We start from the raw sequence: 22,651 nt of genomic DNA on the forward strand, positions 1-22,651 counted from the left end.
CCCAACTCCAGAATGTAGGCCAGCCACAGAGCAACAACTCCCAATCTCACCATCGCCAAAGCCCCAGTCAGCCACAGACTCACACCCTTCCCAGGGCTCAGGTTTCAGTCAGACCATGACCCACAATGAGTCCAACTGCATGGGACACAACCAAGCTCTCCATCTTTCCCTGCTGAGATCCATGGAGCTAAAACTCCACATGGGGGCAGACACTTGCAGCCCCACGCCCATCTCCTTTTTGTTCAGAAAACACAACCAAAACGTGCCTAAAGAAATATGTACAAAATCTTTCATCTTCCCCTTATAGCGTCTTAGGCGCTGAAAAAAAAAATAAGAGTTTTTAGTATTTCCTTTGCACATCTGTGCCGGGGTCCTTCGCCCCCAGTGCTCTCCTGGCCAGCAGGAGAGGCGGGAAGAGGGGCAGGAAGGGGAGGGGGTGTAGCTCACCTAGCTAGGGGCTATGAGTGGTGGCCTGAGCTGTCTGTCAAGGGTGGAGGGCAGAGGGACCTCCCTAAGGGGCAGCCTAGATCTATGTCTCAGCCCACAGGACCGCCTCTGGGTTCACCACCAGCCGCCATCTTGACTACACGTGGTCCCATGGCTGGGAGGCGGGGCCAGTTAGAACCGCCTTTCCGCTTCCGGACCCAGAAGGCAGGCAGGGCTAACAGCCAAGAGGCCCCAGGGCTGGGAAAACAGGCGGGCCAGCTGATTGCCTCTTAATGCTGCAAGGCATGCCCCACACATCTGCCCCTTGCTTTGTCATTTCCATGCTGTTTTCTATATTTCCCTGTACTTTTTAATTGTAGAAAAATATGATATAGAAGCCAACAGAATGAGATATATTTATTATGTTGTGCAACCGACCATTCATCCCCGTAACTTCCCAAACTGAAAATTCTGCATCCACTCAGCATAGAGCCCTAATTCCTCTTTCTCCAGGTTCTCCAAACCACCATTCTGCTTCTGTCTTGTCACTGTGACCTTGACCCCTCTAGGTACTTTATATGAGTTGAATTAGATGACATTTATCTTTTTGTGACAGTATTTAGAGCGAAGTCTTCAAAGTTCATCCATGGATAGTATATGTAAGAGTCTCTTTAAAGCTGAATAATAATTAGTTCCATGCATGCATTCCCTTTCAGCTCTCCATTCACCCACTAATAGACACTTCAGTAGCCTCCTCTTTTGACTATAATCAATAGTGCTGCTACAAACATGAATGTAAAAATATCTCAAGACCCTACCTTTAGTTCTTTAGACCAAAGTGAGACTTTTGGGGCACAGTAATTGGAATTTAAAAAAAAAATTTGAGACCCTGCATGCTGTGGTTTTTATTTTTTCATAATAGCTGCACCATTTCATAATCTCTATGCACAAGGGTTCTAATTTCTCCATATCATCACAACTTACTTCCTAAATTTTATAATGGACATCCTGAGCTTCTACACTGAAAACTGATCATGACCAAGTCATCTTTCCCTGGCAATTCTGGGTCCTTGGTGTGTATGGATGATTGGCTGCTATTCAAGAATGTCCTTGGCTGAGAACGGATCTGCTCTACGTTCCAGGTCTACTTGCCCCAAGGTGGCCATTGAAGCATCATCTTCTCATCTTCCCCTGGTTTGGATGACATTCCTTCACTGTCAACCCATCAGTGCTATCTTCCTGAACCTGTGTATCCTTGCCCACCCATTTCCTGTGGCTTATTGTCTCTTATTCATAGTGAGCTGAGACACAAATAACGAAGTATTGAGTAAAGCAAAAATGGAATAAATCCTGCAAAGGAAGGCAAGGGAAGGCAGGGCTCACTGAGGTGTCAGAGATGCGAGCTTTTGAAGATCTCCCTGGCTATTTCAAAGCCTCTTTGTTTCTTTCCTGATACTGTGGGGCTCTGGGTGGCTAAGTCAGATGGAAAGCTGACAGATATGTCTTAGATGAGCCTGGAAAGTGGCTGCTGTGTGCCTAAACCTGCTGGTTTGGGATTAGGAAAAATATGCATGGTTTGAACTGAGCCCCAGTCACCTGTGAGAAGGTGATTGGGGACCAGAGTGGGGAGTACAGGTGGAAGGATCCTGAGAGTCCCTATGGCCTTCCTGGTGAGGAGGGCGGGAAGGGTTGAAGAACTCAGCTCTTCTCTTTGACACATTCCAGTTCCCTTCTTTGGAATGGTAATGTTGTGGCTTTCTCAGTGGCCCAAGCTCAGATCTGTGTCTGGCCCCTCCTTGATTAACACAAATCCACCAGCCTCATCCCCCCCACTGCCCCTCCTCTACCCCCAGGTCCTCTCAGAAGGACCTTATGGCCCTGGTCCTTTCCATTTTCTTGATGTGGCTAACACAGGTTTTGGTCCCATTACTCCTTTCATTTATCAGATAAACTGTTGTTTACTTTCAAATGTATGTGAAAGACACCTTCCTCTACAAAACTACCTCTCTGTCTTTCTGATATCTAACCTTAATGAGTGCTAGATTCTGCTAAGCCCTGTCCCAGGTGGCCCTGCTCTGCTCCTTGGAATTACCTTTGGTCTCTCCAAGGCCTCACTGTCTTCTACTGTATTAAAGAGAAAGGAGCCCAGGGGAGGGGCTGAGGAGGGGGGAGGAGAACCATGACACCACACGGGGTTAGAAGTGGGATCATGTGAAGCTGCAGCTGCAGGCATTTACTCTTCCTGTCTCTTCCCCTCTCTTCCATCCACTGGGTGAAGGAAAATCTCAGGGATTAAGACACTTGGGTTCCAGTCTCAGATCCACCTATACTTTTCTGGGCCTCAGTTTCCCCTGCACACAGCAAGGGAGCCTGAGACCCTTGATTTCTGAAGTCTTCCCCACTCTGGGTTGCTAGAATTCTTCTCCATTCCTCCTCTGCTTTTCTGAGGATAAGACAGGTGTGTCTTCATGCACAAATGTGTGTGTTTGTGTGTATGTATGGAGGTAGGTATGTGTGTATATGTGTGCATCCGTGTGCATTGCCAGCAGTGAAAGAGAGGGAGTCATGAGGGGATAGGGTGCTGTTGTATTCAGAAAACAAAAGTGGCAGAGATCTTACATGCCAGCTTTCTCAAAGGCTAATGGCATTTGGGGCTGTTTAATCATTAAAGGAAAGCACCTCAAAGTCCAGCCTGCCAAGGGCCCACACAGATGAGAAAGGAGATGGCAGCAATGGATCCTGAAGTCCCAGATTATGGAGTCAGACCTGAGACAACCCTACGCTCGGCACTGGGCTCTGAAGCGAGTCTACACGCCTACGACATCGTGGTGGTGGCCATCTACTTTGTCTTTGTCATTGTTGTGGGGATTTGGGTAAGTGAGGCCTGATCCTGGGCCTTCCAGGGAGGCAGCAGCCAACTTTTGTCTTGAACTATCACATGGGTGAGGGCAGAAGAAGGAAGCAAACCACAGAACCACAGGGAAGAAGGGCAGACTGAGAGGCCCAGAGATGTTTGCCAGAGATTGGGCAATGAACCTTGACTCCCCTCTATCGGTGCCATTCTCTACATCTGCCACCTTGGACCTCAACCATCCAAAACTACCCCTGTGCCTCACTTTCAAGGCTACATCTTTACCTCAAGATCCGAACTTGGAGGATATTCCCCAGTCCTGTTAGTGTCTTGGCCTAGGAGCTATGGCTCATGTGTTAATCTAGGAAGGCCACCATGCAAGCTCCCAGAGCCCTCTGCTTCTCATTGCCTCAAGAGCAGTAGTGCTGTCAGTAGGTGACCAATTTCAAGGTCAGGAGGGTCTGAGCCCAGACATCTACCGCAGCAGTCAGAACCACATGGGCCTAGGATGCAGAAATCCCGTAGTTTTCTCCTATGGGCATCGAAGGTAAGGTTGACGCTGCAGAAAGTTGTGATCGCTCTGTGACAGAACACATACACACCTGGCACTGTGCCTGGCATGCAGGAGATAGGTAATAAACAGCTTCTGCCATCAGTATACCATCAGCAGAGGGTGTCATCTGAGAGGCAAGCACTTTGAGACTGTTGAGAGGCAGCCTGCGTCCCAGCCTGAACTGGTCACTTTCTGAGTTGTAGGGAGATCAGGCACTCTCTCTGGGCTCCAGTTCCCTTCTCTGTAAGAAGTGACATCTCCTGAGCAGGCAGGTGCTCAGCAGCTTCTAAGAGACAGCCAGTGTGAGGAGCCCTGGGGGAAAACCTTCCTCATCCTTGAAATAAGTTTGTGTTGTTTGTATGGCCTCCAAGAGGATCACAGACGACACAGGGAAGTCCAAGCAAAAACTCCACAGATGCTCGTCACCCCTTAGTGACTATGACTTTCCTTTTCTCCCCTTCTCCTTTAAGGATCTCTCCTATCCCAGACCCAATCAGAGACCTTTGCCTTCCAGTTATCAGCATACTGTAACCGCTTCCAGTTCATTTTCACTACTCAGCACCACTCACTCTTCTTCATTCCTCTGAGTTTGGGGCCATGGGCGGAGCTCAGTGCTGGGCTCTTACTCAGGACCAAGCAAAGCCCAGAGCTGTACAGTCAGAACAACCAACACTTCCACCATGGAAACCCAGTTAGGAGGAAGAGAGAGGCCAACCCAGGGAGCACCTGTCACTATGCCCTTAGATTGAGATTCTAAGCCAGCTCCTAAGAGCAGACATGGAGGCTGGGGTGTGTGTGTGTGTGTGTGTGTGTGTGTGTGTGTGTGTGTGTAAAGGGCACTAGTGTGTGTGTGTATGTATGTAAAGGGGACTGTAATTGCCATCTGAAATACCTAAATGATACTTTGCCATTTGTGAAGACTTTTAACATACTTTTTTTTTTAATTTTTCATTATCCTTTATCACACCACCTCTGGGAGATGGACATCAAGTCCATTTGTGAAGACTTTTGGCATACTTTATTCTTTTTATTTTTCATCATCCTTTATCACACCAACCCCGGGAGACAGGCATCAAGGCTCACAGAGTCAATGTGACTTCCCCAAAACACAACTTAAAAGAGGTGAAGCTGTCAGCACTTGAGGGGCAGCTCTGTTCTGTCAGTCCTCATCTTCTGAGTCCCCACATTGCCTGTTCTAATAGGCAAGGACTCTAGGGTCAAAAGCAAAGAGCTAGAGAGAACAACAAATTCTGACCTCTTGCTATTTCCTTTCTAGTCATCCATCCGCGCAAGCCGAGGGACTGTTGGTGGCTATTTCCTGGCAGGGAGGTCCATGAGCTGGTGGCCAGTGAGTTGACCTTTCTCTCATCTTCCAATGTGGGGACTCCCAGGCCCCCCTTCCCCCAACCCCTTCTTATTTTCTCTTGCTTTGGCTGAGGACAGCCTCCCAGTGGGTCCCCCAATGCTGGAGTCCTCTCCAGCCACAGTCACCCAGGAACCCCAGTGGCCTGGCTCACACTCAAGCCCCCCCTAGGCACCTCCCAGGGTGGGGCACCCCCATGCTAGGCACTGGACACACAGACATGGATCTGGAATTTCCTTGTCCTAGAGAAGCTCAGAGTTAACTGCAAGATAGGACAACATGGCCCAAGTTGAGCTGGGGAACTTCGGAGAGTTTGGAAGAAGCCCCCAAGATTCAGGTTGTGGCAGTAGGAGGCTAAGAAAGATTTCCTCAAAAAGCAACTTGGAAGCTTAGTGCTGGGGAGATGTGAGAAGTAAATCTCTGTGAACCCCAGTCTCTCCCATCATACCATCCTATCATCCTAGAATGGAATGAGGGAAGTGGGTTCTGCCCTGCCTGGAACAATAATAGTGACAGCATCATCCCAGCTGTAACTGAAGCTGGATATATACACACCAAACTCACATCCTCACACATACCCCACTTTCACATGTGCATTAATTATCACAACCACACACTCATATGCTCACATGCAATCCCTCACACTCACATGCTCACACTCATACAATTACACACTCACATTCACCCATGAACACTCACAATCACACACCCACTTGGTCACAGAGCATATGCATTCTCAGTTTTCACACACCTGTGCTCTCTCTTTCACACATCCATTCCCATGTTCAAGCTCTCTCACAATCCAGTACTATACAGGTCACATTCTCACATACACACAGCACATGCTTACACACTCACACTGCAAGCACCCACTCCTATTCACATATGGTGGCTCTGTTCAGCCACTATATCATAATCGTAGCTCTGGAAATAAGCCAAGGTGAAGAGAAAGAAGCTCAAGAGAAAGCAGACTCCTCTGGCCAGGTCGAGAATGCCCAGGAGTCAGGCTGAACAGCCCACCCCTCTCACAGAGGAAAGAACTCTGGGTCCTATTGAGGGTTTGAGGAAGCCTCAGGCAGGTAAGCAGGAAGAGGGTGCAGAAGGAGGAAACCTAGGTAAATGTCCTCAGGTTCCCAAGCATCCCAAACCCAGTACAGACACCTGTGGAGAAGCAAGGACGAGCTGCCTGCCCTCAGGTGGGCCAGGCTGTGTGCTGGGCTTCCTGCATCTAAAATCTGGGCCAATGTACGGCCAGGCTCAGAAGCAGCTCTGGCACAGGAAGCTCAGTGGAGCCGTGCTGGGGATGGATGTCTGGGTGTCCTCCAGTCCTGGGACTGTGCCCTGAAGGGAGTGTGTGACTGGGAAACTGAGGTTAAAGGAAGCAGCAGTCACTCCTGGCTCAAGAGAGCGCAGAGGGGTCCTTCTCCTGGACTTTTCCTCTGACCTTGCCCATCTTGTCTAGCTAAGAGCCAGGAGTCCCGGGCAGAGCTGGGAACACAGAGCCCTGGGTGGCTGGGTGGGTGGGCATATCACACTGCTCCAGGGAGAAGCAAGAGGCCCAAGCTCTCAGCTGTGGCAAGTGGTTCATCTAGCTCCCTTTGCACACCTGGGCCACCTGAGAGTGTGGGGGTGAGGGTGGGAGTGAGTGCCTTTAGGTGTATGTCTATGTTCAAGGTGTGTGTGTGCATGCATGTGAATGGGTGTGAATGCATGTATCAGCAGGTGCATGTAAGTGTGTGTGTGCATGTGACTATGAATGCATGCATACTGGGGTCGGGGTAGCACAAGGGCTGGGGTAATTTGGGAAGATTCCTGGCCCTTCCTCAGATACTGATGGAGATTAAATATATCCAGCATATGGAATTCCTCATACAATGGCCAATAAACATTAGCCTCTTGCTTCCTCCTCATTGCTTGTGGTCCTGATCTCCAAATTGATACAACCCTGGCCCCTGATCTACAACCTCCACTGTGCCTTGCAGATTGGAGCATCTCTGATGTCCAGCAATGTGGGCAGCGGCTTGTTCATCGGTCTGGCGGGGACAGGGGCTGCCGGAGGCCTGGCCGTGGGAGGCTTCGAGTGGAATGTAAGGGAACAGACCTGGCTGCCCTTGGATAAGGTGGATCTGAGTCGGGTCTCACCCTGGGGTGGAGAGAAACTTTAGCAATCCATGGGAGGCTGCACGGTGAATGGAGAACCAATTTAAGAGATGAGGTAAACAGGGCCTGGAAGAGCCAGGCTTGCCTGAAGTCAGCAAGCAGGACCCGGATCAGGCTCCAGGCCTCCTACCTCTCTGCTCAGGGCTCTCTCTTGCACAGTAGAAGATTCTTTCTCCAAGTTCCTTTACAACAATCGAGATATCTTATTCTCTCTGCTCTCCCAGGCATCCTGCCTGCTCTTGGCCCTAGGCTGGATCTTTGTTCCAGTGTACATCGCAGCTGGTGTGGTCACAATGCCACAGTACCTGAAGAAGCGATTTGGGGGCCAGCGGATCCAGGTGTATATGTCTGTCCTGTCTCTCATCCTTTACATCTTCACCAAGATATCGGTGCGTACCACACTCCAAGGAGGCTAGCTTCTCATAGGCTTAACACTGAGAGGAAGCTGACAGTCATAGATTGGGTAGAAGAAAGTGGGGGAGAAAGGAAGGAAGGAAGGAAGGGAGGGAGGGAGGGAGGGAGGGAGGGAGGGAGGGAGGGAGGGAGGGAGGAAGAAAGGGAAAGGGAAGGCAGGGAAGAGAATAGTAAAAGGGAAGGAGGAGGAAAGAAGAAAGGAAGGAAGAAAGATGAATGGAGGGAGAGAAGAAATAAAAGGAGAAGGATAGAAGAAAGGAGGGATGGATTTGTGTGCTTTCAATGCATGCAATGGGGCAGTCAAAAATTAATGACAAGTGTTTAAGAGAATGGCAGTCCTTAAGTAAATGACAGAATTTTTAGTCCTGGGGTTGTTCATTCCATTTATATTTTTATGGATTCTTTTTCAGCAACTGTTCCTTAATTGCTTAGAATGGTAGATTTCAGATTGGGGGAAGGTTTCACTTCTAAGTCCTCTAAGGCTTCTGTCACATTGGGTCAGCTGTGGGATTACCAAGTGGTGACTGAGCCTCTGCTGTGTCAGGAAGCAACCTGCTGAGTTCTTCCTCTCAACTCCCAAACACCCTCTTCTCCACCCCAGCTCTACCTTCACCTCCCTGGTCTTCCACTGTATTTCTCTCCATGCCTTCCTGGACAGCCTACAGGCACTGGTTTTCTTAGTTTCAAAATATTCTCAAGCACTTCTTTGCTTTAATGTATCAATGGCTCTTTAGTATCTGCAGGGTCAACCCCTGACTCCTCAGTAGGGCACTTCAGGCTCCTAGTCATTGGGTGATGAAGGCTGAGGGCACCTGGTTTATTGAGCAGGTAAGTGAGGCACCTACAGCAGCCATGCTGAGGACCTGGGGTGGCCTGGACGTTTGGGTCCTGGCTCTTTACAGACTGACATCTTCTCTGGAGCCCTCTTCATCCAAATGGCTTTGGGCTGGAACCTCTATCTCTCCACAGTAATCCTGCTGGTGGTGACAGCCATCTATACCATCACAGGTAAGACAGAAGAAGGTCACATTGGGATGGAGAGACAAAGAAGGGAAAAGAGAAATATTGACTGGAAGAAACACAGAGGGAAAGACAGAAGGGCAGAAGCAGAAAAAGGGACATAGAGACACAGATCCTGACAAAGTAGGGGAGACAGAGGCCAAGAAGGACTAAAAGAGAAAGGCACAAAAAGAGAAAAACACAAAGGAACAAACCCAAAGACACAGTGAGATAGAGAAGAGGGGATTGAAAAGGAGAAACATGGGAACAGAGCCAGGTAGAGGCAGGGATAGAGAGATGGTAAGAGGCACTACCAAAGGCCAGGCACATCAGGGAGGATGGCAGGGGAGAGATTAGGGAACTGTTGTTGGGATGAGACCCAGCCTTTCCTGCTTAAAGTATCTCATATAAGGCTGAAAACCTGGGGAAACAGCCCTGGACAGATTTTCTTATGGCTATGCTGGATTTGAAAGATGGGAGGCATTAGATAGGTCTGGGGAAAGGTACTGAAGATAACATTCCTGGTGGAGCCCACAGAACAGTTCAAAGAATGAGCATGAGATACGACCAGTAGCAAGCTTCAGCACCATGCCTCTGGGCAGATGCTGTAGGCACAGAAAGTTGCATCTAAGTAAACTGGATGGTATCAGCCTCGACTCCCCCAGAGTGGGCCAGAGTGGGAAAAAACAGTGCCACAGACCACTGCTAAGAAGGCTCTGTGTCTTCTTTGATCTCCCCAGAATGTCCAAATATAAGGTAGGCTGCTAGAAAAGACCCCTCGTTGATGCTGACTGGAGTGTCCTCTCCTTGAGTCCTCAGGGGGCCTCACTGCTGTGATCTACACAGACACTCTGCAGACAGTGATTATGGTGGGCGGAGCCCTAGTCCTCATGTTTCTGGGTAGGAAAGAGACCTAAGTATACCCCAGCCTCACCCCTAATTTCCTCTCTGATCTGTCTTCACCACCTCCACTGCATGCCTGGAACTTTCTAGAGCACAGTGCTATGTCTCTTCTCTGGACAGGGGTTCCTTAAAGCAGAGCTTTCTCTACATGGGTCTTAAGCTTAAGTCCCCATTTCCCTTCCTCATTCTCAGTCTTCCCATCAGTTCCCCCACAGAGCCCAGTGGGGTTCCCAGGCTTTTCTCTCATGGAGTCTTTCCCACAGGCTTTCAGGAAGTAGGCTGGTACCCAGGCTTGCAGCAGCGATACAACCAGGCCATCCCTAATGCCACAGTTCCCAACACCACTTGTCACCTCCCACGGCCTGATGCCTTCCACATGCTCCGGGACCCTGTGAATGGGGATATCCCTTGGCCTGGTCTCATTTTTGGCCTGACAGTGCTGGCCACTTGGTGTTGGTGTACAGACCAGGTAATGTTCCTAGCTAGGCTTGGCCTGGCACACCAGAAAGTAGAGTGGTTGTCAGGCTGGACTTGGTTTAAATTTACCGTGATCCAGTCTCAACTGAGTGGCAGCCTTCATCACTATGGTTTCAGGTTATTGTGCAGAGGTCTCTCTCTGCCAAGAATCTGTCACATGCGAAGGGAGGCTCAGTGCTGGGGGGCTACCTGAAGATCCTCCCCATGTTCTTCATCGTCATGCCTGGCATGATCAGCAGGGCTCTATACCCAGGTAAGTCTTACTCTTTGGGCACTGGGATGCAGGCCTTGTGTGGGATTTCCAGAGAAGGTGTTTATGGGTAAGATGGCTCAGTACAGGGATCAATAAGCCTTTGCCTTAAGATCACATATGAAGGGCTGGACACATGTCAGTGGAGATGGAAGGATTGCAGTTCCAGGTGAGACCAGACAAAATGATGAGAGGTCCCAAAATACTACTTGATCTGGTGCCATTTGTTATCCAAGATACTTGGGGGGGGGGTGGAAATAGGGAGGAGTACAGTTTGAGGTCAGAAAGGATAGCAAGACCTTCTTCCAGAAAACAATCTGGATGTGGTGGGCCATGTCTATAATCCCAGCTACTCAGGAGGTCTAGATCAGCCCAGGAAAATAGTCCCAAGACCCACCTGAAAAACAAACAAAAGCATAAAACAAAAAGGCTCAAGGTATGGCTCAAGTGGTAGGGTGCCTGCCTGGCGACCATAAGGCCCTGAGTTCAAAAACCCACTTCTACTGGAAGAAAGGAAGGAAGGAAGGGAGGGAGGGAGGGAGGGAGGGAGGAGGGAGGGAGGGAGGGAGGGAGGGAGGAAGTTATATAAGTAAGGCATTGTTGGCTGAACCTTTATGAAGTATTTAAGTAGAAAACAAATTGTATGTGAATACCCTTTTCAAATCCCTTTATCGCTTCTTTATATGGAAAAAGATAAAGGGTTTTTAAACCCCATCTGAGAATATTTATCTTTACCAAAATCCAAGTCCTAAAACCCCAAAGACTCCATCAAGCTTTGCAGTGTAGTACATAAGCAAGAACTTGCAAGAGCCCTTGCCCCTTGACCTTCTAAATTATGTCAAGTGTCTCCAGTGAACATTTTCCTAAGTGTCAGAAGGCAAATGCCAGCACAGGATCCCACAGCTCAGATTGCCTTCCCTTTTCCTGCAGACGAAGTGGGCTGTGTGGACCCTGATGTCTGTCAAAGAGTCTGTGGGACCCGAGTGGGATGTTCCAACATCGCCTACCCCAAGCTGATCATGGCTCTCATGCCTGTGGGTGAGTCTCTCCCTCCACTCTCCTGCCTGCCTCCTTCCATCCCCTGACTCAAAAGGGATTGCAGCGCAAAGAGAGGGGAAGTGGGAAGAGAAAGATGACCTCTGGACTAGTCCCCCCAACATACACACACACACACACACACACACACACACACACACACACAGAGTCACACTCCCACAAGCATTTGTAAAGCGCTGCTGCTGTGTCCTGGTGTTGGTGATGCAGAGATAAGAGTCAGGTCTCTGCTCCCAGGTTTGTGCATCCTCCAGAGACCTAGAAAGCAGTGGAAAGTCACCCACGTAGAAACACAGTGGGAACTAAGGGAGCCCCAAGTAGGCACAGCCTGAGGATTGTCAGGAAGAGAAGAAGCGGAGTTGAGTCCCAAGGAACGTAGAGCAAAAAGTAGAGCAAAAGGTCATGGAAAACACATTCTCAGGGAGAAGTCGTGTGTGCAGACACTCGGGGAGGGGAGATCATGCTGTGTGAGCTGAGAGGAGCCCAGGGCACACTCAGCAGCAAAGTAGAATATCTCCATGCTGGAAGCTAGCAATGGAGGGCAGTGGGCAAGTTCAAGCCAGAGTGATTGGTGATTAGATTTGTGCTTTGGGAGTTCAAGGGAGTTAAATGAGGAAGAGGCTTGAGGTGAGGACAAGGAGATACAACGGTAAGTGACATGAGTGACCTGACCAAGTCAGTAGCTTTAGAATTGAAAAGAAGGCATTGAAAGGTATTTGTGAGGTAGCACTGGAGGGATTCAATGACTGCATTTTGGGGACAAAAAAGATCACCTAGGCGCACACACTATGAGGAAACTGAGGCTCAGGGAGGATAGATGAATTATTTAAGTCCACAAGGTGAGGCAAAGGCAGAAGCAGGCCTAGCTTTATGAAACTTCCCCAATGCCTTCTTCATTCTATCCATATCCCACACTTCTGGCTCTGTATGCTGTGGCTGCATTCTTTATGGTCTGAGCAGGACCCTTAATAGCTGTTCACTCAGGCCTTGTGTCTCCCCAGGACTACGGGGCCTGATGATAGCCGTGATTATGGCAGCTCTCATGAGCTCCCTCACCTCCATCTTCAACAGCAGCAGCACCCTGTTTGCCATTGACATTTGGCATCGCTTCCGCAAGACAGCGACAGAGCAGGAGCTGATGGTGGTGGGCAGGTGTGTTGGCCTATCCTTCCATCCTCCAGGGTGTACCTTCCTTGTAGGGCCCTTACCTCTGCCTTGGGTTCCCTGGAGGCAATCAGCCTGGTCTGTGCTCCAGCCTGGAAGTCAGAGCACCAGGTCATTCTACAAATGACTTTCTGTATGACCCACACCTCCTCCTCAGCTCTAGACTACCCCTCCAGAATGATGGAGAGAAAAATCTCTTTCCTGCCTGTTTAACTTCCTCTCAGAATGGGTCATTGGAGATGACACAATAGGAAGTAAAAATGTGTAGGAAAATGTGAGTTTATAGCTTCTTATGATGGAGTTTTGGATCAGCTTGGGGAATGCCTCTAATCTAGTCCATCCATGCGCCATACCCTTGTGGTAGGGACACAGGTTGAGTCACATGCCCTTCCCACGGGATTTTCCCAGCACCTGAGAGAAAGCTGAAAACCTGATGAGTATTGCCTCAAGTGACCTGTGTAAAAGAATGTCTTCTCCAAATGATGCAGAGCCTTGAACACCAAGATGTAGATTTTAAACATCACTTTGCCATTATAAACTTATGCTTTTAAAGGCATAACGTGATAGACACCTTTCCTTGTTCTCCATAGGCCAGGGTTTATAGATTATATAAGATTAAGGGTTAAGGGGCCCTTTCTGAAATCTCTATTTCATAATTTAAGGCCACCCACTTACTTTAATTTCTGGCATGAAGGTCATATTCTCCCCCTGGTGGAAAGATATCTCATTTATTGCCATGCTGTATCCTCAGTGTTCCTTCCGCCTGAGTGCCTTCTGCACTCATGAAGTTCTATTGCCTGTGCACCTGTGTGTCTCTGGCACAGGAAGTGGTCATCACAGGATATGAGCAGGACAAGGGTGGGGAGACGACTCTCACTTGGGAAGCCCGAGAGAAGGAAAATGGCAGGAGAAAAAGAGAGGGGAGGACAAGTACTGATAGAACTTCCAAAGGAAGAGCCCCTTATTTCTGCACACCATCTGCCTGACGTTGCTGCCAATTATTTTAATCAATCAGTGGGATTGTGGTGGCCTCTGCTGGATACCTACATTATTACACCCAACACATCCAAGATGTGTTGTTTCGTCAATTCTGTACATTTAGAAACTCATACATCAAGAGTGCTTTGCAGAGTTAGTTTTGAGTGAGGATCAGTTGAAGGGGACTCAGGAGAAAAGGTGGAGACAAAGCTTAAACTTGGTGTCAGGGAAAGGCTAGAACCATTCTGTAGAAGGGAGCTGTCCTGCACAGGGCTGGGAGACAGAAGAGGAAAGGCATCCCAGGCAGAGTCCAGAGATCTTTCAGTGGCTAGATGATGAACAGAAGGTATGGGTTATCCCTTGAAAAGTAGGTAGGAAGCACAACCCTTCTCTCTCTTCCTGGCTTTTCTGCGTGGCCTTCATTCCATGCTGCACCAGACCCAGCAGAGTGAGCCTCACAGTGATCTGTGCCGTCCCCATAGGGTGTTCATCGTGGTCCTGGTTGTCATCAGCATCCTCTGGATCCCCATCATCCAGAGCTCCAACAGTGGACAGCTCTTCGACTACATCCAGTCTGTCACCAGCTACCTGGCCCCGCCCATCACCGCCCTCTTCCTGCTGGCCATCTTCTGTAAGAGGGTCACAGAGCCCGTGAGTACCTGGCTTCTGACTCTCCCCACACAGCAGGGGTAGGGGGTGCTGATCTATCAGTCACCTGGTCTGCAGGTCCTTGGACAAGCCTACAGCTTCTCTGGGCTTCCAGACTTTAACCACTAAATTCCTATCTAATGTCCTTCTTTTCTGAACAAAAGTTTATCAATCCCATTATGGCAGCAGTGGTTAAGAAGGTTCATGAAGGGGGCTGGGGATATAGCCTAGTGGCAAGAGTGCCTGCCTCGGATACACGAGGCCCTAGGTTCAATTCCCCAGCACCACATATACAGAAAACGGCCAGAAGCGGCGCTGTGGCTCAAGTGGCAGAGTGCTAGCCTTGAGCGGGAAGAAGCCAGGGACAGTGCTCAGGCCCTGAGTCCAAGGCCCAGGACTGGCCAAAAAAAAAAAAAAAAAAAAGAAGGTTCATGAAGGTCATCATCAAGAAGCAAGCTGAGAGGAGAGTTGATTAAATAAGTAATTTCATAAAGGACAATGGCTGTTGTTCAGAGTACAGAGCACACAGCTAAGGGAACCCAGGAAGGAAAGTAGGGAAGACTTCCTGGAGGAAGTGACATCTGATCTGAGATTTGAAGGGGAGAGTGTGCTGGATGGAAGGAATTGTATGTGGAAATTCTAGGCACTTTGAGGAACTCTAGGTTCTGTTCCACCTTTAACACTACAGTGTTCTCTATGTAAGCCAAGTCATACCATGGCAGTGGTGATGGTGATGTGTAAACTTACAAAAGTGCTAACTGTCCATCTTTTGTGTAACTGCATTGAAACCTAACAGATATATCTTGGAGGTTGCCAGAGGTACCAGAACCGGAACCAGGGTTACTCCCCAGGGTATCAGGCAGAGCCGGGCCTAAATTGGCTGGCTGTACGTTAAGGGGCATTGTAGACATGACTTCACACACACAATGTGAGAGCTCAAGGTCATACCAAAGGACATCATGGTGGTGTACTTCCTTGAGGGACCGCCTAAGAGAGGTGTCATTGCTTGCAGAGGTCTGATCTCACTGATAATCATGGCACACAACAGGACCCAGATGCATTCTGCATGTTACTACTTATTTCAGAGTCTTAAAGCCAGGCTCAGTGTCTCACTTTTAAAATATAATTGTCTGATCCACTTATGCTAGGAACAGGTAAAGGTTAGGGATAAATGGAACTATAACAAATGGAAGAAGAAAGTCTGTATTTTGATTTCTGACCTACCAGAGAAAGCTGGAAAGAAGATCCTAGCATGTCTTGCTTATTACAAAAGTGTATCTCATTCTATCTGGATGTTAAGTACCTAACTACTTGCATTTATCCAATTCTCATTTCATTGCATGTAAAAAAAACCAAAACACTCCAGCCATGTTGATGCATTGGAGCCAGAATTTCAATCCTAGTGAAGTTCTAAAGCCCACACTCTTTCAGCACACAACTCTGCCTTTTTTTTTTCTTTGTTTGTTTTTTGGCCAGTCCTGGGCCTTGGACTCAGGGCCTGAGCACTGTCCCTGGCTTCTTCCCGCTCAAGGCTAGCACTCTGCCACTTGAGCCACAGCGCCGCTTCCTGTATATGTGGTGCTGGGGAATTGAACCTAGGGCCTCGTGTATCCGAGGCAGGCACTCTTGCCACTAGGCTATATCCCCAGCCCCTCTGCCTTTCTTTTAAGTCAGACACAGACTCTACATTAATGAGAAGCACTCTGAGATAGACTTGCCAGAGAGTGTCATAAGCCAGTAGGAAGGAGATTTAGGGGCAGAGTCTCCTTTAGCTTCCTAGGACTTCCCCATTGTGTGTCTCACCCCTGCCTCTATGTACCCTCTTTTTACAGGGAGCTTTCTGGGGCCTCATGTTTGGTCTGGCAGCAGGAGTTCTGCGCATGATCCTGGAGTTCTCATACCCGGCCCCAGCCTGTGGGGAGGTGGACAAGAGGCCAGCTGTTCTGAAGGACTTCCATTACCTGTACTTTGCCCTCTTCCTCTGTGGGCTCACTGCCACGGTCATTGTCACCATCAGCCTCTGCACAACACCCATTCCTGAAGAAAAGGCAAGTGGTGCACTCATACCTGGAATTCCACCTCCGGGTTTTACCCCGCTGGGATCTCCTCTCTACTGATGCTACATAAATGACCTTGGCAGGGGGTGCTCATGGGGCCATGAATCCCCAAGTGCCAGGAAACTCAAGGGGGAGGCATGTGGCTTAGGTAGTAGAGTTCCTGTCTAGCAAGTCAGATTCTGAGTTCAAACACCAGTAGCACTCAAGAAAAAAGAAAAGGAACTCACTCAAATTCAAAAATTACTCTATGAGTTCCTATTGCCTGTCTGTGCTGGACTTAAAAAGATGAATGGTTCCTGCTAGTGACTGTCCACCGTGAGGACAGGTGTTAGCACAATCTTATTACACAAAGAGGAAATGCAGAGGACCAGGCCCAAGGGGGAGGCCCCAGGCACAGCAGGACAGGCAGTTTCTTTGTGGGGACCAGGTGTGGGCACAGCAAAAAAATCACTCTGAGTTGGACCTCAGAAGAGTAGAGACATTTTTTAATGATAAATGAGAAAAGAAAGAGTTGCCTAAATGAAGATCAAACCCACCTCTTTCAATCTTATTGAATTCCAGCTCCTTGAACACTGACTTAGGGATGCAGGTGTATTTTCTCTCATTCTGCCCCTCTCTCCCCACTTCACCCCACCCATGTCCCCTAACTCTCTCACTAGCACCTTCAGCCCTGGGAGGGCCACCACTACCTGTGAGCCTTCCTTCTCTCCCACACTTGGCTCCTTCAGTCACTTACTAGCATCCATAAAGACTCCTTCCTGAACTGAGGAGGTAGCTCAGTGGTGGAGCACTCGCCTGATATGCGTGAGGTCTTGAGTATGACTCTATTCATTAAGAAAAAGAAAAACGAGTTCCTTTCTACCCATTAGCTCAAGCACTAAGTATTTCTTGCTTCACTTTTCCAACAGCCTCCAGACTAGATCTGTTTAATCCACCCTGAGAAACCTGGGAAATCCAAGAATTATTTACTTCAGTCTGTAGTGATTCTCCTTGGCTTATGAGGAGCTTTGTCTTTGTTGTTGTTTTACTATCAGTTCCTCCGCCTAACTTTCAAAGATTCTCATGAGAAGGCAGCTACATCTCTATCCAGCCTCATTCTGTGAGTTTCCAGGTCTCTATTCCACCCTCTGGCACAGGCCTGGTGGAGATAGGACCTCAGGAAAAGGGTCCTAGTAGAAGAAAAGGGTAGACAGATAAGGACAAGATCTGGTGCCTGACTCCCAGCCCCGGCCTTGTTCCTTGCTGCGGCTCTGATGGCCTCCTGTGAGCAGGCCCCTCTTTCTATGTCAAAACATTCTCTAGAGACACTGACTCCAGCCAGCATTTCCTCTCCCTCCAGCTTGCTCGCCTGACCTGGTGGACACGGAAATGCCTCTCATCTGAGGTGGAGAAAGAGGCCTGTGTGACCGAGAGGGAGAGCATCACCACACTGGCAGAAAGGCCATCTAGAGTGAGCTCTGAAGCAGGAGGAGAGGTGAGGAGCTCCACTCAGGACCAGGAGCAGCATGGAGGTATGCTGAGGGCATGCCTGGGAGAGGGGTTCTCAGGGGAGCAATGGGGAAAGACACATGTGTTAGGCCTCCGAAGGTTTCATGTTGGGCTGGTGTTGGAAGAGGTGTCTCCAGAAACCCAATGAAAATCACCCTTCCTTCATTTCTACATGACTATTGAGCTCTTTGATATGACAGATGAGTAAAGCAGATGAGTGACAACCAAAGTACTGCCTTCAAGTGTAAGCTGGGCACTGGTGCTCATGCGTGTAATCCTTGCTATGAAGGAGGCTGAGATCCAAGGATCATAGTTCAAAGCCAGTGTGGCCAAAAAAGTCTATGCTACTCTTATCTCTAATTAACCAGGAAAAAAAAAAGCCAGAAGAGGAGGTGTGACTTAAGTGCTAGAGTATCAGACTAAAGCCAAAACTGAGAGTGCAAGGTCCTATTATAGGTGCACATGTGACACACTCACTCACAAACACACTTACAAATACATGTGCATATCTAACTAATAAAGCATAAGTAGGAAGTGCACTTCCTCATACTGAGCCCCAGCATTAGACAGAGTTGGAATCAGGCCATCAGACCCCATCAACAGCCTGTAAAAGATGGAGGGGCTAAGCCCAGCAGTCACTCTTTACCCTTCTGCTTCTCAAACCTATCCATGGGGAAATCTCATCACCTGGCAGGGGTGAATGAACCTATCACAAAGACCATCGCTTTTACTGAGTTCCCTTGGCCTGGGAACATCACAATTAGCAAAGAAACATGGGCCCTGAGTCCCCACTGCCGCTTCCTTTATTCTAAGAAGCTTAACAAATCGAGCTACAGTCACACAGAAGCATGGTTGTCCCTCTTGTGTCCACACACAGCTCAACGCAATGACAGTTCCTCTGCAGGTGTCCTTGCTGATGGTCATGTTCAGTGTGCACCTTGGAGGTTCTCAAGTGTGCTCACATAGGACATATATTAAACTTTAGGACCTAATGTGGCCCCTGTATACATCATGGAGCTGTAACTTCCTATCATGAGATTAAACACCAACATGCAGCTATTTGAGTGCCAGGATGACATTATGGGATTTCCCTATTGTTTCATCCAGACAGTGGTATCCATTTACAAATTGAAACCCAAAGTCAATTTCTCCTGCCCTTCTGAATTGGAAAAGTCAGTGAAATTCAAGTTCTATGTTTATTTCCTGTTTCAGTTGGAGAGGATTTGTGTTCCTAGATGGTTGTACTGGGTGCTTGGCATCAAGTCTGACAAAGCTCTACTGGGCCTCAAAACAATAAAAGAATTCTCTCCTAGCCCTGGGATGAGTGGCCTTCTATAACTTCCGTGGTCAAGAATTAAGAATATAGGCCAGAGAATCTCAGCCTTGTTTGCAGGACTTTCTACCACTCAGTTCTGCCTTTGCTGGGTCCTGTGTTGTTCTTGAAGCCTGAGAAGGCTACCACATTTTTCAGACTCCTTGCCTTTTCCCAAGGCCCTCACTGTCTACATCCACTGGCCTAGAGATTGTAAACTCCAGAATTCCATCAAGGTCTAAGGCACAGAGCTTCTTGCTCAAACGACATTAAGGCCCATGGATCACTATAGGAAGCTGTCTACAAAGCAGTTGTACGCCCCCATAAACTTCCACAGTCTCACACACATGCAGCCTCACTCCAGAAAGCACTGTCTCAAAGACCAAAGTTCCCTTCCCTACTCTTATCAGTTGTCCATCCATTCAGGTACATTTTGCAACTTTTTCAAGTTTAGCCCTTGCCGAAGACACTGGCATCTCAAAATTGTTTCTTCCTCTCAAAATGCAGGCAAGGATCACGTCCAAGCCTCTATAAAGCTGATGGCCTGGGATCATAAGCTCTGTGTAGGTGAGACAGTCACCAAGAAAGAGAGGATAAAGGAAAGAAGGATGCTGGAAAGTGTCTCCCTGAGGGAAAGGGAAGGAAGGAGGGACTGCAATGGCTGGACTCCAGAGCTGGACAGACTTATGCAGTTACAAAGACAAACCTGCTCCCTGCTGATCTTCATACCCAGGATAGAGCTACCCCTGGAGCAGTAGAGAGTAAATTGCTGCTTATAGGTGGCTGCTCACGAAAGAGGTAAAGAAAGCATCAGGTTAAGCGAGACTCCAAATGACAGAAATACCCACCCACCTCAGTCCTTTCCAAGAAAGACAGAGATGCTAGCCCTTCTGCAAAGGCTCCTTCCTGATGAAAGAAACACCAGGACCAGGGAAGAAGTAGCCCCCTTAAGGAGGGGGAAGGCAGATATAGGTCATACAGTAGAAATTTGAATGCTTAAAGTTTTAAAAAGTTAAAATAGAGCAAACCTGAAAGAAGTACATACATTCCAGATCTAATGTTTAGACGATAATGAGTTACTGAATTCTTCTTCATAACTATTTAGATGATGTGGGCCCTGCTAAGCATGCCTCTCCCTTTTCTTTTACTCTACCTTTCTTCCTCCCTTTCTCCCTTCCTCCCTACTTTCTTTTCCCTCTTCCCATCTTCCTTCCCTCTCTCCTTCCTTCTTTCCCTCCCTCCCTTTTCCCTTCCCTTCCTCCCTTTCTTCCTTCCTTCTCTTCTTTTCTTTTTGTGCCACATTTGGTACTTGAGCTCAGTAACATTCACTCTCACTTGGCTTTTTCCCCTCAAAGCTAGAGTGCTACCAGATGAGCCATGCCTATACTTCTGGCTTGTTCCTGGTTAATTGTAGCTAAGAGTCTCACTGACATTTCTGCTAGGGCTAGCTTCAAACTATGATCCTCAAATCTTGGCCTACTCAGTAGCTAGCATTACAAGCATGAACTACCAGTGCCCAGCTGGTCTCTCCTGTTTCTGAGCCATTTTTCCTCCTCCACAATGGGGAAGCCAAGTCGCATGGACACTAAAACTCCTGGACTCTCTGATGCTCTGGTGTACTAAACTCACCAGGTACCTACCGCATCCCTAAGCCAACCATTTGATAACAAAGCACTCCATCCCAGTGCAGTCTTGCTGGTCTCCATGAATGGATTTTCAAAGAAATATTTACTTTATTATTAATGTTCTATCTGCTAACTTTAAACACTGAAAACATTTAATTCCTAAATTATTACTTGAAACTTTGCTTTTGTAAAGTGTGCTCTTTTCATCCTTTGATTTGGGCCCTCTGCCCATCTCGAGGAGCCTTGTTTGGGCTCAGGCACCTTTGCTTTGTGGGACCAACTTATCCCCAGAGTGGCTCTCCTGGTCCAGCACTGGGTACTTCTTACAGTGCTGACCAACCTCCATTCTCCCTTGATGCTTAATACAAGTGTTAGAAACACAGAGCTGTGTCACAGAAGCACTTGAGGGAGGCAGCCCTGGTTGTTCAGAGGAGTCGCATGACCTGCATATGGCCTCACACTCAGCTGAAGCCCTAGCTGGCCCCGGAGTCCAGTTCCTGGCCTCCAGCACTGGGCCCTACACCATAGCAGAGGCAAACATCTGCCTGGTCAAACGCTTCCCCATTCCTGTGTGAGTGAAAGGTCTCTCTGTCTGTCCTCTTTCTGAACTTGTGCTCCAAATTGGGATAATTGCCATGTCCTCCACATTCACACATCATCCGTCTGAAGCAAGAAGCTTCTACTGTGTTGTGACTGTTTTGATTCTGTGACCACAGTCAGAACGCAGCCTGGAGTCCCCAATTGAGCACCCAGCCTGTGGTTTTTCTCAAAGCCCCCCATCACGTGTACCCCACCCCTTTTGTCAGCTACTCATCATCTTCCTCCATTTTGTCTCATCCCTTTTCCAATCTTTCCTCTCCCCCCAACCCCATGCTCCACTTCCCCTTCTGGCTTTATCCCCAGCCCCATGCAGGTTCTGGGGAAGGCAGCTCTGGGCCTGGCTCTGTGGGCTCTCTGAGACCTCACAGCAGACTCTGAGCTCAGCAGAGAAGGCCGAACTAGAGAAGAAACTGACTAGCATTGAGGAGAAGCCGCTCTGGAGAAGTGTCTGCAACATCAATGCCATCCTCTTGCTGGCCGTCAACATCTTTCTCTGGGGCTATTTTGCTTAACTTCATAGACCCGGCCCAGGCAGATGACAAACAACCCAAACCCCACCAGCCACCAAAACAGGCTCTCTTCCTCACCTTGCTGTCTAGCCTGGAGACTATGTAGGTCACAAATGCCAGAGCTCCTGAGGAGCATCTAACCCAACATACTTAACACGTGGAGAAATGGAGGGACAAAGAGGGCACTAGATTTGTCCAGCACTACACAGCAGTATTCACATTGTGGTTTTCAACATTCCTACCTCCAAAACACTATTTCCACAGTCTTGGTGAGTCTGCTCAAGAATCCACCCTGCCTCCATATTTTCAGATAAGTAATAAAATTTTGTGAAACTCCAATTGTATCTTTGCCCCCTCCCCACTTCCCTTGTCTTCTTTTCCCTTCCCATTCCCTTACACCTCTCTGTATGTATTCTCAACTCCAGAAATTTATCGCCAGTAATGACCTTATAGTTTCTTTGTTCTGTAGTCATGGCTGTTGAATCCAAGAGTTGAGTGATGGAATTTGTGATAGCAGATGGTATTTGGGGAAGGGAGCACTTGGACCTTGTGACTAATTAAATTCCACTTCTTCCTATTCTCCAACCCAACATATGCAAAATTTCCATGGGCCTCAAGCTTAGATTCCAGTTGGCGAGACAAGGCTTGTTGAAAGCAAGAGGAACAAAAATGTTCTTGTCTGTGCTTGTGGAAGGTCTTGCCTAGGAGCCATTGTGTGAAGGCCTTTGCTGCTTTCTCTTTGCCTGCCACAAATCCATGTGCCATAGAATGTGCATTGATGGGCTTAAGTGGCTGACTCCAGGAAGCTAAGTTGCCCCAAA

General features: G+C 48.3%; 1 protein-coding gene across 2 annotated transcripts; it reads left to right on the plus strand.

The window, feature by feature from the left end:
- The first annotated feature begins 3,109 nt into the window (after positions 1-3,109).
- On the plus strand, positions 3,110-22,165 carry Slc5a9 (solute carrier family 5 member 9). 2 transcript variants are annotated; one of them, XM_048351269.1, is made up of 15 exons: positions 3,110-3,299; positions 5,107-5,178; positions 7,176-7,323; positions 7,359-7,408; positions 7,578-7,742; positions 8,670-8,775; positions 9,586-9,666; positions 9,933-10,138; positions 10,264-10,399; positions 11,327-11,434; positions 12,451-12,601; positions 14,074-14,242; positions 16,072-16,287; positions 17,636-17,807; positions 21,625-22,165. In XM_048351269.1, exons 1-15 carry the CDS (start codon positions 3,138-3,140, stop codon positions 21,831-21,833), a joined length of 2,151 nt encoding a protein of 716 aa, XP_048207226.1. In that variant the 5' UTR covers positions 3,110-3,137; the 3' UTR covers positions 21,834-22,165. The 2 variants fall into 2 exon arrangements, with proteins under 2 accessions (XP_048207226.1, XP_048207225.1); XM_048351268.1 differs by lacking the exon at positions 7,359-7,408 and having other exon boundaries at positions 3,111-3,299; positions 7,176-7,280.
- Positions 22,166-22,651: the final 486 nt, after the last annotated feature.

This window comes from Perognathus longimembris, chromosome 7 (genome assembly GCF_023159225.1).
Source record: "Perognathus longimembris pacificus isolate PPM17 chromosome 7, ASM2315922v1, whole genome shotgun sequence".
NCBI lineage: Eukaryota > Metazoa > Chordata > Mammalia > Rodentia > Heteromyidae > Perognathus > Perognathus longimembris.